Here is a 16,601-nt window from a genome sequence, read left to right on the forward strand (position 1 = left end):
AACACCAGAACATAAACAGCAAAATGCCTCTTTTATCTACTATTCCTTGTTCCTGTTTTATCTTCTTTTTAGGGAGGAGTAAATACTAAATTCTTTTAATTCCTCTTCTTTCTTGCTTTGTGTACTTTGTTTATAAAGCATACAAGCTGGAAATCATCACTGTTCTTGCTTGGGAAAAATTAGCTTCATGAGGAAAATATGTTCACTAAGAAAGCACTTGAAAAATCCATACAGATGTTAACTACAAATACTGAAAAAACCCCAAACAACCCCTCTGTAATTATAATTAGGTACATTTTGAAACATTTTACAAAATTTTAGTTTCTGGTATTCTGTTCTTAATGGAGTTGGAGTTGGATTTCACATTCAGTTGTCTTGGTTCAACTGATTCTGCTGGATCTCTGAGCTGTTCAGAATGATAATTCACAAGACTTTGTTAAATTAAGAGTCATGCTTTTTAGGTCTCATGTGAATAATTTTGTTCTATGGCTCACAAATGCAGCACTTTAACTGTTTGGGAGCAGGAAGGCAGATAGGGTCTAACTGATGTTGTGCATATAAAATGGAATTGAATCAAAATCCTTCATAGATTAAAAGGATTCTTTTCTATTCCCCATGCACATAAAAGATACTAAACTAGTGTTATGCAACTTGTAATATTTTCTTGGAACAGTTTCATAGCTTTCTCTGAGGTTAGCATTCTGAGTGCAGAGGAAGACACTGCATCTGCTGTATTGTCAGGATGAAATGTCCATATAAATAGCAAGTGCTTTAAGTCTTTGTGGAAAGGCATCTACTGGGATTTTCAAAATTTCTTTAGCAGTTAGTAAAGGTACTCTGTAGTTATGACAATCTTCAGTCACTGGTTAAAGCATGTGACATTGTTCTCAAAGAAATTTTATATGCAGAAATTTGGGAATGAGAAAAACCATGCAATTTAGCGTATGCTTCTAATCTAAAGAAAATATAATATTAATTATAGTAACAGCATGAATAGCAGAATTAAGAACTTAAAAGCAATTCAGACTGATAGCTGTACTTTATCCACATATCAAACTGTTCTCTGATGCCCTGACAACATGACCAGTATTTCAGATTTTTGTATCATTCCTGATCTACAGATGTCTGTGCACTGCATTTTTCCACTCAGGAGTGTCCAGACTCCTTTTCCTATAGTTTTTTTATGGACCCTTCCAGATCTGTGTGTAAATGAACATCTCATAGTCTTTTAATGTGTTATTTGTGACAGTCCATGGGATCATTGGGGAACTACTATCCTATATGTGCAGAAAAAACTTATTAGGTTCCTTAAAAAATTACTGTGGTGATATGAAATACAGTTTCTTTGCTTTAAAAATTAGCTGCATCACAAGGACATGTTATTCCACGAGTTCATCCCATTAATCCTATATTCTCTGTTCAATGGCTTTGTTTGTCTTTTGATCAGACAGTGTCTTTATGTATGTCCTAGACAGTGCTTGTTTGCTAATTATAGTCATTGTTTCCCATCCAACAGCAGTAAAGAACTGAAATTTTTCGGTAGAATGCCCCTCCTTATGACAGGTCTCTAGACTTATTTTGTACACGCACAAGTTTCAGTTCAATCTAGTCAATTTGGGTGTTGAACTGAACTGGCCTGAACCTCTGGATCTTAAGAGGTTCATCTATCACTGAATGATCCAGCTGGACAGAGGGAGACAGTTGAAGAGAGGACAATATGCCAACTGTTCCTTCATTTATTCCTGCTATATCAAGGAAGTTGATAGAATGGAGCTAATCCATCTGCCCACAATTTATTCCCTAGCAATATGATATAGTTTCCCAATTTCATGAGCTCACTCTTTGACAAATTTTATTAGAAGTCCTTCCATAGCATCATTTTAATCACTTTTTTGTTATGTGTAAAATAGTAAAAAAAGATGGACTAAAGAAACATGAAAGGATTTCATGAGAAACTCAGGTCAGCTTAAATAGAAGCAGATCCAATAAAGTTCAGTCAGTGAGCCTACAAAGACCAGAAAAGCTCTCTAAATTAGGTCTTTCACATGAAGCTTTATTCTGCCATGTCTAAGTGCAGTCAGAAGGAGTGAGTCAGCCCTGGCTCGCCCTGAGAGGAGGCAGAGCTGCAGTGCCTGCAGGAGGTGCCTGGGTGACCTGCCAGGGTGATGGGCAAGGCTGGCTGAGACTGCAGGGTCAGAGCTGACGGGTGCAGGGGTCTCACGCCTTCTTTACCAAGAACACTCAGTGGGGTTTAGCTCATCCACCAGTTCTCACCCTTGCATGGGCTCTGGATGTTAAAAATATGCAAGATTTTGGCTACATTCTGGTTGCATGCAACACTAAAATTAATTGCTGTGATCTTAGTTATATTTCTCTTGTTATTTAGTTTAAAACATTCTGATGTATTGATCCCTTATTAGACTGGTAGGGGCAGTCTTCAGTGGTTTGGGATGGGTAGAATTTCAGAAATGAGTACTGAAGCAGAAATTGCCTGGTTTTCAGCATTGACCCCCACCACTCCCGTTGATTGTTAGGGGTTTTCATATAAATGCAAGAAAGATTTTTACTGAGTAGCTGACTGTAGAGCCTGTATACAGGCATTCTTGAGTGGGAGTTTCCAAAGCACTCAATTCATTAACAAAGGTCTACTTCCACCAAAAATTATGGTTTTAGCCACAGCTATGAATGAGCAGAGTTGGATTATTCCATAAAAATACTGAAAAGCCTTCCTTTGTATTTAAAAATGCCTTCTTGAGCTGACAGGTAGCAGCAGGTGTAGATGTTAAAAGTAACTTTATTTTAGTTACGGTGCTTTGTCACTGCTGGAGCACCAACTGTTGAAATGAACGCAGATGGACATTTTTTCCCTGATGGTGTGACTTCTCCCAGGAAAGTCAAGGCCTTCTTGCCTTCTTTTCTTTTACTGCAGTTTCAGAATAATCATTTTTCATTAAGGTAGAGGTGGTGAAAAAGGTACCTCAACAATTAAAAATCCATTAATGGTTAAATTAGATTTCTGAATCTGAACCATTACTGCATCTACAATGGTCTTCACTGTACAACATTCATCCCATGACATCAGCTGCATCAGTGTGGGTCAGCTTTATAATGCTTTGTTCATCTTTGTCTTTACCTGTGTAATTTTGAAAGTGTACAGTTATGATTTTTTTTTACTATTTTTATATGTCTGAGTAAAGCTATGTATGTATAGGTATATGCATAAGTACATAATTTAGAGGAAATATAGTTATTGGTTATTCAAAGGTGAACTAAACAAACAAAATTCTTATTAAATTAGGCACCCAGACTATAAATAAATTAAATACCATGAACTAATAGCCCCAAATAATTTGAAGGTAATAACTGAGAAAACTCAGTAGTGTAACAGCCTTGTAAATCTGTTTCATCTCTTAAACACTAAAACATTATGAAGAGTCAGTTCACTATAGTGTGATCTGAAAGAGACAAGGAAATTGTCATTTCACATAGTAGATGGACTCCAGAAATGTTCATTCTCTAAGTATCAACTGATGTTGTTTAAAAGCTATGTAGATGTACAGAAGAAAGCTTTATTCCTCTTTTATTTGCTAGTGTCCAGAAAATCTTCCATAAAGATAAAAGAAAGTTTACTAGCAAAAAGCCACACAGATCTTATAGTCAATCCTAAATGTGCACTAAAGTACATAATGCAAGGGAACTTTTCTTTTGATTCTAATCCAGAAATTACAAGGGTGTTTTAATGTCTCCCTTCTAAGAATGAAGGTTTGCAGGAAGAGCAGACACAGAGCCACAACTATTATTTAAGTTTACATGTCTGGCTCTCATCTTTGCCATGAGTATCTTTTGTAAACATACTAAGATCACAAGATGTTTCATCTTTGGGCAAGGAAAGAAGGATGTCCTGTCATTGCTGCACCTGAAGAAAACAATAAAAAATCTACTTGCATTTAGAAAAACCCTCAGTGTGCCATATATTTATGGAGCTGCAGTAAATCTCTGGCTGCCATAGATTCATTTTGCATATTATATTAAATATGTCAATGATGGTCTCCTACAAAGGCAAAAATGAAACAAATAAGTCTTGTTCAGGGATTCACAATCTCTCATGACATGACAGTTTAGATGTGAATTACAAATTAAATGCAAGAAGTGTTCTTTACTTTGAAAACACAACAAAGTCAAAGGGAATCAGTTACATCAGCTCCCTGCATGTTGGTTGTAATTAGCAAAAACCCAGCCACATAAAATTGTTGTTAATGGTATTGCCCAATAAATGCAACTAATATAAAATTTTGTTTGCTTAAACACATACTCTGGGCAGAAGGAACAAGAAACTAAATCCTTGTTATTTTATGGCACTATGTTGAGGGGAATGACAGCACATTCAGGAATTTGGGTCTCTCTTGTGAAGTCCTGTGCAAATTGTTTTACTGTAAGGTAGGAACTTTTTGATGTTAATGTTAGTTGAGTTATACTGTTAAATAGGTTTACAGCATGTCCAGACCCAGAGACTCCAAAACACAGTTTAATACTAGAAGATACTTTGCCATTCATTTTGTCATTTCAGCTTTCCCTAGTTAGAGATCAAGCAGAGAACAGGACAACCCACAAGTAACCACTGTTTTATGGCTTATTTATGCACAAATACTACCATATACCTCTGAAGTCACTGGGAAGATTTTTTTCTTTTAATATTTTTTCACCACCATGGACTTCGATGAGATCAGAATAATTGTGAGACAACTATTTCATCTTGTCTTTTGATTGCATAATCAAGAACCACCAGTATTTACAAAATTCCAAGATGTGTTCATATTGCTATGTGTTCATATTACTGTGTGCAGTGGCACATATTCTCCTAACTGGCAGTACCTGGACTCTATTAGGACTCAATTGTCTTTTATTCATTGGTGCAATTTAGGCACAGCATCTTAGATATAGCATAATTTCATGGCAACGGTGAATATGTAACAGTTGTGAAATTAATCTTAGTACCATTTCAGAAAATAGATTTTTTTTCCTTTAAGCACCTGTATCTCCTGAATCTATTTTGGGGTATTTCATCAGAGAAATGAATCCCATATGACTACAAATAGGCGTACAAAATTCCTAAGGGCAAATAGGTAGAGATTATATAATATGTAGAGACAATGTGATGTTATATGAAAGGTATCTCTTTGCCTTAAATTTTCTTATGTCTTTAGCAAATGTAGTATCTTGTATGTTTACTGTGGATTGGGATAATTTATTGCAAAACCTTTGTCTGAATGGAAAAAGGATTCTAAATTTCATATTAAACTATATATTGAAGAGCTAAAGATGAACTAATTTTACAAGTATCCCAAATAACTTTTTTACTCATGAATAGGATTTCAAGGTGATGTGGATGGGCACAGTGCCGTCATTTTCACAGATGCTATTTATTTCAGGACTGTGGTTCCAAAATTCGCCCAGAGGAGTCCTGTGGCTTGCAGCCTCTTTCTCATGAATACCTCTCAGCCATTTCACAGACAGTGTTTAAGACCTGTGAAGCTGGAGACACAAAAGGTTTGTACTTTATCCCCCTTTTTTTCTGAAAATTAACTCATACACCTCATCAAAGAAAAACTAGAAACAATATTAACTCTTTGCTATGGACATGCACTAACCTATGCACAATAAATTGAACTGAAAATTCCCAATTCGTAGCAGCCAAATGAGGTACCAGTCCTGGCAATGAAGAATGGCAAATGGCAAATTCCCTGCTAAAGCACTAATATTTCTTAAATAAGTTAAATTTTCAGAGAAGCCAAGCCATGTCATTTCCCCTCAGAAGATAACTCAAAAATTCTGCAGAAGTTAGTGTCATACACTGTCCTCGAGCTATGTACAGGGGCTGAGGTGGAGCAGCAGAGATAAAGATATAACCTTGCTTCTTCTGACATTAATGCTAAAATTTAGAAGGCTGCTTTATAGTTCAGTACAGCCAGGGTTTCATGACTCATTTCTAATCCTTTGATGTAGAGGAGAGACAGTAATTTAGGGTCCAGCCAAACACAGAAGTGACTTCCTCCTCTCTTAGTCACCATGGCACTGCTCTTTAAAGGAAGCTCAGCACCTTACCAAATATACACTTAATTTATACAATTTCTCTCTCTGTGTCTCTCTCTGTCTCTCTCTGTCCCTCTTATACTCAATAAATGCAAATTGGAATATACAACAGAGGAAATGTCTTTCCTTCATTTTACATCACGGAATGAAATTACGATTTATCTACCAAAAAATCTTCTTTCTTTCAGAAGTTCTCCTTTGATTCACATCTGGTTTGAACCAGGCTATCATATCAAAATTAGCTCTTTGTTCAATATTGTTGCATTACCAATAATACAGAAGTCAGGAGACATTAACTGTGTTTGACTTCTCAGAGGGAAAGAGAGGAAGAGAACTAAAAGAGACCATGAGAACCCAACTTGTGCTAAATTCCTGCAGGTGAAACAGGTTACTTTGTGGTTTGTAGCAATAACAAAATCTGGTGTATAAGATATCACAGATTCACTTCTAATTTTCTGTTTCTGTGACACATATGTTATAATTATATCCCACTTTCCATTCTTCCTACAACTGTATCTAGTTTAAAAAAAATTCTGTGTGATCTTTCTCTGCATTCAACAGCTGTCTGGATTTGGATCCAGCAGAGACATAAATTGATGTCCAAATAAATGAATGAGCCCCTTGGTTACAAGGAGTAAATCTCAGTTTGGATGTAAGTCCATAGGCCTAAAGCTATTTGTTCTGTAGAAAGTCATGTCTTTTAAAACATAGTTTTTACTTTTGTCTTTTTCATAAATACAGCTATAACAAAAACAAAAATACTTCCATAGCCTATTCTCAGAGAAAAAGCTCTTTGAAGATCTTAGGGTGCCAAATAAGCACCAAATACAAAAGTAAAGCTGTCATAAATGAAAAAATTAGCATCAGCATAGGTTAAATATTTAGATTTTGAATTACCAAGCTGGAATAGTATTTTCTCTTTGCAGTGATAATTTTTTGGCAATATAGAAAAACCTTGATTTTAAATTTGAAAGCAAAATATGTTTAATTATGGCTATGACAATGTAAAAGGATAAATAAAAATGAAAGAGGCTGAAAGGAGAAGCAAAACTATCAAATTAAGTATACAGCTGTTATTGGTTAAAACTTCTGATTTTGGGCTAATATTTTTAAAATAGAAAGTAAGCAATCCTAACTAATTATTTTGAAAGTATATTTCATTTCATGCCATTTTATGAGAACAGATTTAGGGAGTACTGGCAATGTTTAATCTCATGTCTTAAGCAGAAGATTTATGTTTGCAACTGATAACTACTCTAATGAGCCAAAAATCCAGCTTTCACCCTTCCTGTGGAAACCTCCTACCTACAGTTTTTCATAAAAGTTTGATTATGCCAGTTTTTAATTTGTTAAGAAACTAACAGTATGTCTCTCTTGCTCTCATTCACTTAATTGTTGGTAAACCTGCCCTTGCCTGATAGAGCCAGTGTTAATGCTCTTGCCTGAAGCACCACAAAATGCTGCCTGATTAAAATGGTGCTGAAAGCTTCATTACGTGCTGCTGACTTAGAGAAGTGGGTAAGGGCAACTTAAAACTGCTATAGAAAATAAGCCTAATTTCCAAACTAATATTGTTTGCAATTTTTTAATGTTGTCTTCTTTTTTATGCGATTCATTTTATCTTTTAACACAGTCCTATTTTTGAAGGTTAACAATGCATTGACCAACTGTTGGGAAATTGCAACAGGAAAAGTTCATAATAGTTGGATTTAAAATGCATAAATTTTCATGCATCATTAAAACACCTATGTAAATACAAAACCAGGAATTATTCTGTTAACATTAAATGCTAGTGCTTCCTAAAAATACTAATTTATCTCCATATATCCATGTTCTCAAATCTTTTTAAATTTGCCACTAACCTTTAGCCTATGCCAAAAACTGATCTATGTTTTTCATTAATATACCTAGGGAGCTATTGAACATAAACCAAACTATTTAAAAGAAGCTTTTCAAAAGTTACTTATCACCTTCAGTTGCCAAGGTTTAAACTTTTATTGTTCAGATATTTTGGCTCCTCAATATTAATTTTATATAGTTCTACTTTTCTAGTTTATTACCTTAAACCAAATCAGTTCATAAAAGTATGGGATGTTTAAAAGAAAATTCCATAAGATGAAGAGTCTCATATGTTTTAGACATTGCCAGAACTTTTATATATTTGGGTTGAAAGAAAAATTACAACATCAGGAAAAAAATACTGAGTGTTCATATAATTTTAAAATATAGGTCACTCCCTGAAACATCGCTCAGATTATTTATTAAGACCTCTGCAGCAGTGGCAGGGTCTGAGTCCAGACTTCAAACCAACCAACCATTCTGTCCCTGCTCTGTTAGTCAAAAGATACAAAGCAGTAAAAAGTGTTGGCATGGCACCTATTGCTGGGTTATTGGAAACCTGGTACTCTCATTTCCTCATGAGACTGCTGTGAAGCTGGGAATGACCATTCAGTCAGGGATTGCAAAGTGGGATCTTGCCAACAGCAAGATCCACAAGTGGCAATAGAAATCTTGGAGGGTCAAAGTATTCCTGGCCCCAGTGGTGGCCAGGAGACCACAGCCTGGAGCAAGGGACCTCAAAGCCAAGGGAGGGTCAGCATGAGTAAGGGACTCATGAGGGTATTCATTTGGAAGAGAACTCCCTGCTTACAGAACCTGATTATCCACTTTGCAACTTCAGATAAAGATTCAATTTTAACCCTTTGATAAAAATTCTACATAGGATCTCTCTTAGGGACCAAAGTTCAGATCTCTCTTGTCATACAAAAATTACCAGGTTACAAGCATGCTATTTTCCTGTCCTAATGAATTTTGAACTTTAAAGTGGTCCTTAATTGAGTGGGGAATGTTTCCTCTAACGACTGCATGATTAGGATGCAGAAAATGCATCTTTGAAACTCCTCTGAGCAAGAAGCATGGGATATCTCAATCTTCCTGCTTGCACCCTCCCACCATGGTCCCAAGTGTCCCTCCTGCCTCTGTCCATGCTGTGAACTGGGCTGCTTGCCCAGCACAGCCTCCACAAGGCACCCATGCCCATGGGAGCAGGGGAAGCTGGGTTATTCTCACTGAACCACAGCGTGCTCCAAGCCAGTGTCCAGGGCTTTTGTTGGGTTCAGTCTGCTATGGTTTTCTCCAAATCAACAAGTGCATCTGAGGGTGGTGTATGTTCTGCACAGGGCAGAATAGGGGCAGCTGTGCAGGATACACAGAAATTGGTATTGTGTGGTTGTGGCACTGTGGGATGTATTTGTCCCTTAGATGTACCCGTGGGGGCTCCCATACAGAAAAAAAATCTCAATTTTATTTAGAAGGATTTCTTTATCTGGTGAGATTACTCACCCTGCTACTTTCCAAAACACAGTCACTTGGACTTCTGCCTAAATGGAAGCACAGGCTGCCTCCTGGAAATTCCTCTGCTCCCGAGGTAGCAGCTGACTCTCCCAAGGCCATGAGGCTCCTCCAGGGTTTCTTTGCCGAGCCTTCCCCTCAGTCCCTGGCCAGGTGAAATGCCAAAAGGCTGCCTTGGAGTTTTTTTCTGTGGTTTCCTGTGCAGCAGCAACCCATCAGACACAGCTGCCTGATAGTGGTGGTGGGGACAGACTCTAAGGCCAGGTCTGATCTGAACAAAAGACGGTTTTGCTGGTAGTTTCATAGGCACTGGGTAATGCTGTCAGCACTGTGTACTTATATCTTGCACTGTGCAAGATTTAGAAAAATAGTTTCTTTTGTTCATTTGAATACAAAGGCAACTCAAAAGTTTTCTGTCTTCCTTCAGAAATTAAATCCTGCAAGCTTCTAGTAGGATTTTGCAAAGGAATAGTTTTAGAAAATCAAAATAACAAAACCATTTAACTTTAGATAAGGGATTACTAAAACCCACTGATCACTTTGTGCTCCTAATCTTCAAAATCATTTTTGTAAATAAGATCAGGCTCTAATAAATCACATGTTATTAATTTCACTTTACTCTCATCTTCTGAAATGTATTTGTGTAGTCTGGGACAGTCCTCTGAATTCTCACAAATTTTAAAAAAATAATATTTTGGAAGGAAAGTCTTAATCTTGCTTCATTTTGATATCAGTTGCTCTCAACCATACATCCAACCTTTAGGTGTTTCTTTGTAGATGAGAATTAATCTTCAGACATGTCTGAATATGAATATTTTCTGTTTGCATTCAACCTCCTCACCCATTTTCTCTTTCTCATATCCCTTCTGTTGAGAAAGGACAAGTTGCTACAAGAAAGGCAACATGGAGTGAGAAATGAACACACAAATGCCTGTCAAATTTGAGCATTTGCAGCTCTTTCAGGGAAAGGAAAAGACTCCCACCCTAACTAAATGAAAAGGGCATAACACAGTGACAGGAAATAATCTCTTCAAAGGATTGGAGGGCATTTAATTTAGGGGAAACTCCCTTATGAGGGTTTTTTTACTCATACGTGAGTAAAATATCCAAAAATGTCTTGCTTCCTGTGTAATAAAACCACTCAGAAGAATACAGAGGAGGTGCTGACATTCATTGCTGTTTTCCAGGGCAGTGGATTGTCCCCTGCCTGAGCTGCTCTGACAACAGGACCTGTGACTGGAGAGCAATAACGTGGCAGCCCCACGGCTGCCGACACTCTGTGCTGGCCAAGCCCGAGCTCCAGCGCTGCGTGGAGGGCAGAAGGGTAGGTACCAGCCTTTGCATTCTCATTCATTCTTGTTTGCCTGGGTATTTGGTGTCCTGAAGATTTCAGGATTGATATGTGACAAAAATCCCTTTTTAGCTAGAGAGATATTTGGGTGGGAAAAGTTCACAGGGGTGAAAACCAACCTTAGTCCATAATTTAGCCTCATATGCAGACAGTTTGCTGCTGTTTCACAGAGGATCTTAGGTCACACCACTGGAGTTCCAAGACCTATGGTGTGTGTGATTACCAGTCAGACCTGCAGTGAGTACACAAGGACAGAAAATGGAGGATATATTTGCATTGTTGTCACAGTTTTGTCTCACATGCAAGTTGGTTTTCTTCTGCTGCATACCTAATGCATGGCATTGCTTGTGCACACTAATCTTACCAAGTCTTCTTGCACATTCTTTTCTTTTAGTGAAGCTTCTAAAGTGATTGCTTGGAAATACAAGGTCTCCTTAATAAGCATGCTATGACTGTTATACTGTTGAGAGAGAGCTCTGATCTGAGGCTCAGGTACCTTACTGAGGATAGAAGTATCCAGAAAGTAAGTAATTAATTGTTATAAAGCTCTTTAAAGTGTATTGCCTAGGTAAGAAAATAGTTACTAAAAGTGGCATTTTGATAAAATCCAAGAGCGTTTCCATATAGACAAATACAAACCAGTAGTCTTTCAATTAACATTTTCTCCTTAATTTCTGATAAATTTCTTGCCCTGCACAAGGTACTTTATTGTCATTTTGCTTTATTTCTGCCTGTGGTTTTCTCTGTTACTGTAGAGCTGCAAGTTATTCCTAGAATATTTTTCTAAAAAAATATTGCTTTTTATGACAGAGGAAAAGCTCGATCTGCACCTCATGTACAAAACAAGCTTTTCTGGATTAACCACAGGAAAAAAATGCTCAAGAATTTAATTGCTTTGTTTTGGTCCTTAATTTCCATGGACATCAGGCTGCTTTGACAAGCAACCACCCTTTGGTCAGGCAATGGAATGACAGCAGAGGAACAATATGCCACTGTGGAAGTGGATTGCCAGGGTATTGCTGAGAGGATTGCTGACATTTCCGATCCCAAATCTGACCACTCATATTCATGAGTTTCAAAAGCAGGACAGCATTGGTAAAGGGTTTATTAAAATCAAGTCAATGAAATGAGTGTCTGTGAAGCTTAATTTCTTAATTCAAATTTCATTATGTTCTAACTCTCTAAGGTCACTGATCCATTCTAGTGTCAGATGACAGCCAGATCCTAAGTGAGCTACATTAACACCTTGAGAAAAATCTCTGTAACTAATAGCACTTGTTTCCCATTCTGCATCTTTTACAGAAGTCTCCTGACACTGTCTGATAACCTTTGCTGCTCTGCAGAAATCTGCTGAATTGCCTCTGTTACCTTTGCACAGATGTATATTGAATTGGTTTATTCTTTTAAAGTCATCACTCTAAAGCATGTTCCCCTTTTGATATATTTCTCCTATCTCTTCCTCTCAGATGTTATTTTTGTCATAACTTTGTAGTGATTTTAGTTTTGTCTGAAATATTGCAATAGCATTTTTTCTTCTTTTGCCAAATGAATAGATGTAGAGCCTAGATCAACTCCTTTGTGTCAATACAACTCAAAAACTAAGAGAGGCTTTCTTCCTACCTAAGTCAGATGAAATAAAAATGGTTCCCTTCTGGGCAGAATCTTCCTGATTCTGCCTTTGATAAGTCAAACTTTGGAATTACTTTACACTGCCCAAGTGATGTAGTAGAAAAAGATTTTTTTTCATTTGCTCACTGAAAAAGACTGTGTTATATAAGTTTAAGCAACCTGGACCTTTTATAAAGGAGCTATTGAGCAGTAGGAAGATAGAATTCTTGTGAACAAATACATGTTAATTTTAAAAGAAATTTTCATAACCATCTATAAATATTTATATATTCTCAATTGTGATTTTAGTTTTGATTTATTATATACCTTGTCTCTAAGTACTACTGAGATCACTGATGTCTCAAACTGAAGATATCATAGTTTCCACAATAAAATAAGCAGAAGGTTTCAATGCTGGAAACAAAAGCAGATGTTAAAAAAAGTATGAGTGCCAAATGAAAGGGCAAAAATCATTAACCCAAGTGAGGACATTGGGGTGATCTGGAATGATGTTTGATTTACACTGTTTGTTGAAATTAGCTAAGAACAACAGAACTCATCCATGTGTCCACTCAAAATGGGCTCAACTAACCCATGTGCCTCTTTATTCAGGAATTTTGAATATTCAGCATGTATTGCTTTGGTCTCTGGAGTTAGAAATCCCTTACACAGGACGTCTTTGCCTTTTGCATAGACAGAGGAATTGAGTGCACCCTCAGCAAGTTTGCTGACAGCACCAAGCTGTGTGGTACAGTTGACTTGCTGAAGAGAAGGGATGCCATCCAGAGGGACCTTGACAGGCTTGAGAGGGGGCCTCTGTGAACCTCATGAAGTTCAACAAGGCCAAGTGCAAGGTCCTGCGCCTGTGTCGGGGCAATCCAGTCACAAATACAGGCTGGGCAGAGAATGGACTGAAAGCAGTCCTGGTGAGAAGACTTAGGGATGTTTGTGGACGGAAAGCGAAACACAGTAGTGTGCACTCGCAGCCCAGAAAGCCAGCTGTGCCCTGGGCTGCATCAGAAGCAGTGTGGGCAGCAGGCTGAAGTGATTTTCACCCTCTGCTCTGCTGAGATCCTGCCTGGAGTCCTGTGCCCAGCTTTGGGGTCCTCAGCAAAAGGAAAATGCGGACTGCTGGAATGAGTGCAGAGGAGGGCCCATGAGGCCCCCCTGGGCTGGGGCACCTCTCCTGTGAAGACAGACTGAGAGTTGGAGCTGTTTAGTCTGGAGTAGGGAAGGCTCTGGAGAGACTTTAGAGCAGCCTTCCAGTATCTGAAAGGAATCTAGTAGAGAGACAGAGAGGGACCTTTTTACAAGGGCTAGTAGTGATAGGGCAAGGGGGAATGGCCTTGAGCTGAAAGAGGGTAGGTTTAGATATCAGGAAGAAATCCTTTACTCTAAGGATTGGGAGGCTCTGGCAGATGTTGCCCAGAGAAGCTGTGAATTTGCCATCCTCAGATCCAGGCTGGATGGGGTTCCGAGCAACCTGGACTACTGGAAGGTTCCCTGCACATATCAGGGGATTGGAACTAGATGATCTTTAAGGTCCCTTCCAACCCAAACCATTCCATGATTCTATGATCATGCTAGGACACAAACAGTGTAAGTCGGTGATTACATCTTTTAACTTAAATTGGAGGTGTTAATCTCTATGCCATTGTCAGATTTCAACTTTGTTATCTGGAGGCTGTTTCCATGTGCTTCTCTATTAGTTTTAGAAGGGAGAAAAAAAAGATGAAAAAATGCCTACTTATATTTCTACTTTTAATGAATGTGAAGGGAAACATGCAACAATTAACCAGTGCTATGCTGTGTTCCTGACTTGTGTTCACTTCAGCAAGTGATGAATTAAGATGTAAAGTGGATGCTCTTTTTGACTGAATGCAGAATATGGAAGATCAAGTGTGTCTTTGAGTGCAACCTTTCTATTTTTCTTGTGTTTCATAGAACAATGGTAAAAGGCAGCAGATATCTCTTGATCACTAATTTCTTGTATTAATTTGTCAATATTTCTGAAATATATCTATGGTCACCCAAACAGACCACTTCTTTCCTACCTGCATCATAATTAAGCCTTCAAAAATGCTTTCTAATTTAATTTCTAACTCCAGGCCACTTTTATTTATTATATTAAAATTTATTTGTTTTCCAAAGCTCATCTGAGCTTTATAATCTTTCTCTGTAACTGAAATCCGTTTCCCTGGCTATGAGTTCCAATTGATTTCACATCATCATTAACTGCTATTTTAGATTGTGTGTATATAAAACTGTTTGAACTAAGTTGTTTCTGTGTGTTTTGGTTTAACCTGGCAGGCAGCTGAAGACCACACAGCCATTCATTCACTTGCCCACAGGGATAAGAGAAACAATCAGAAAACAGATAAAACTTGTGGGTTCAGAAAAGGATAGTTTTAGTAGAATGGAAGAGGAACTGAAAATAGTAGTAGCGGTAATAATAATAATAATAATAATAATAATAATAATAATAATAATAATAATAACCCAAAGTAATGCACAGTGCAATTTCTCAGCACCCACTAACTGATGCCCATCTCATCCCAGAGCACAGCTGCTGCTCCCCAACCAATTCCCCCCAGTTTTAATGTTTAGCATGATGCCATATGGTTTGAAAGATCCCTTTGGCCAGTTGGGGTCAGCTGTCCTGGCTGTGTCCACTCCCAGCTTCCCGTGCCATTCTCCTCTCTGGCAGGGAAGAATGAGAAGCTGAAAAGTCCCTGACTCAGTGTGAGTGCTGCTCAGCAACAATGAAACCCTCAGTGTGTTACCAACTTTATTCTTATCCTGAATCCAAACCACGGCACTGTACCAGCTACCAGGAAGAAAATTAATTCTATCCCACCCAAACCCAGGACATTTGGTGTCATAAAAACATAAGACCACCTGTAGTGAAACAATAACAGTCAAGCTGATGGAGACATGAGAAAATATGTACGTGCACAGAAACAGTTTAATGAGGCCTTTTTTTGCTTTATGATGTGTTAGCAAGAATAGTCAGTCATATGTTTGTATTTCATACATAGTAAACAGGAAAATGTTGAAGTGCTAGGTTAAGGTTGTTCTGGCTGAGTAGATTTTCTTTCAGTCCACTTTTAATATCAGCAGTCTTTTTTCTCTTCCACTTTAAAGGTAATGAGATGCTGACTGTCTCATTCTTAGGGAACTCCATATACATGTCCTAATTGAATAAAATAAATTGTTCTTCATAATAAAATATTAAACATCACAATAAAATATTATATCTGTATTATGTTGGCTCAACAAAATTCTCTGCAGATGTGATCAATGACTTTTTACTGTAAGACATATACAAATCTTTAAAGATAATGCTTTGATTTTTGTACAAGATTGATTTTGTACTTTTAAAAATGGGTTCTAACAGGTTATTACTTATCCAATTAGCAGTATATAGAAAGCTGGTCTTGATTGCTGAAGGGATATATATTTTGCTTATCTTTGAGAAAAACTAACCAGAGTTTAGTCTTATAATAAAATACCATTGAGTCATGTGTAATTAAGAACAGGAAATATGAAAAGGCAATATTTGCTGAAGTACTTAAAATTCAGCTGTTAAAACAGGAATTTTAACTTATGATTTCTTAATAATATTTTAGAGTTAAGTAGTGTTTTGAACTTACAGGTGTTTAAATTTCCCAAGTGTGGTTAATTTTTAATGATAGGTCTGGTTAAGAAGTGAATTCCACTATGCTTACACAATCTTTCAAAGCCTTTAAGCTATAATGGAATTTTTCACACGAAATATTTGCAACAAGACAGTGAAAACATCTGTCTGTGTGGAAGTGTTGTTCTTTGTGTGGTAAAATTATAACCTTATGTTTGATCATTTAGTCATCCTGCAGACAACTGCCCCATCAACTTGAACAGTTCATGACTTGTGCCAGACTTGTAAAGAGAGAGATGGCTCACTCTACACATCTCAGCCATCACATTCCTCATTATTATCATAGAGATAAATACAGAACCATCCCTAGAGCCTTTTGTTCAAAACATATTGAATACTACATGGGACATGTAACTGCAATGAGTTCATCTAAAGGTATAGAAATAAATCTGGTTTTAGTTACCATACATTCAATTACATTGAGAGATTATTTTCATTCATCAGAACTCTAGGGTTAGTTGAAGGACACAGGTTTTCTTCCTCAGGCTAAACACCACTTATTTT

The 16,601-nt window shown here is 37.4% G+C and overlaps 1 protein-coding gene across 1 annotated transcript in view; it reads left to right on the plus strand.

Moving 5' to 3' along the window:
• CPED1 (cadherin like and PC-esterase domain containing 1) overlaps nt 1–16,601 on the plus strand; it is a 141,235-nt gene that overhangs the window by 114,044 nt on the left and 10,590 nt on the right. The window contains exons 17-18 of the mRNA XM_058022857.1: nt 5,430–5,547; nt 10,629–10,765. Of these exons, the coding sequence (XP_057878840.1) occupies nt 5,430–5,547; nt 10,629–10,765 (255 nt within the window). The remainder of the gene's footprint in view (nt 1–5,429; nt 5,548–10,628; nt 10,766–16,601) is intronic.

The sequence above is a fragment of the Melospiza georgiana genome, chromosome 4 (assembly GCF_028018845.1).
Source record: "Melospiza georgiana isolate bMelGeo1 chromosome 4, bMelGeo1.pri, whole genome shotgun sequence".
Taxonomy (NCBI): Eukaryota; Metazoa; Chordata; class Aves; order Passeriformes; family Passerellidae; genus Melospiza; species Melospiza georgiana.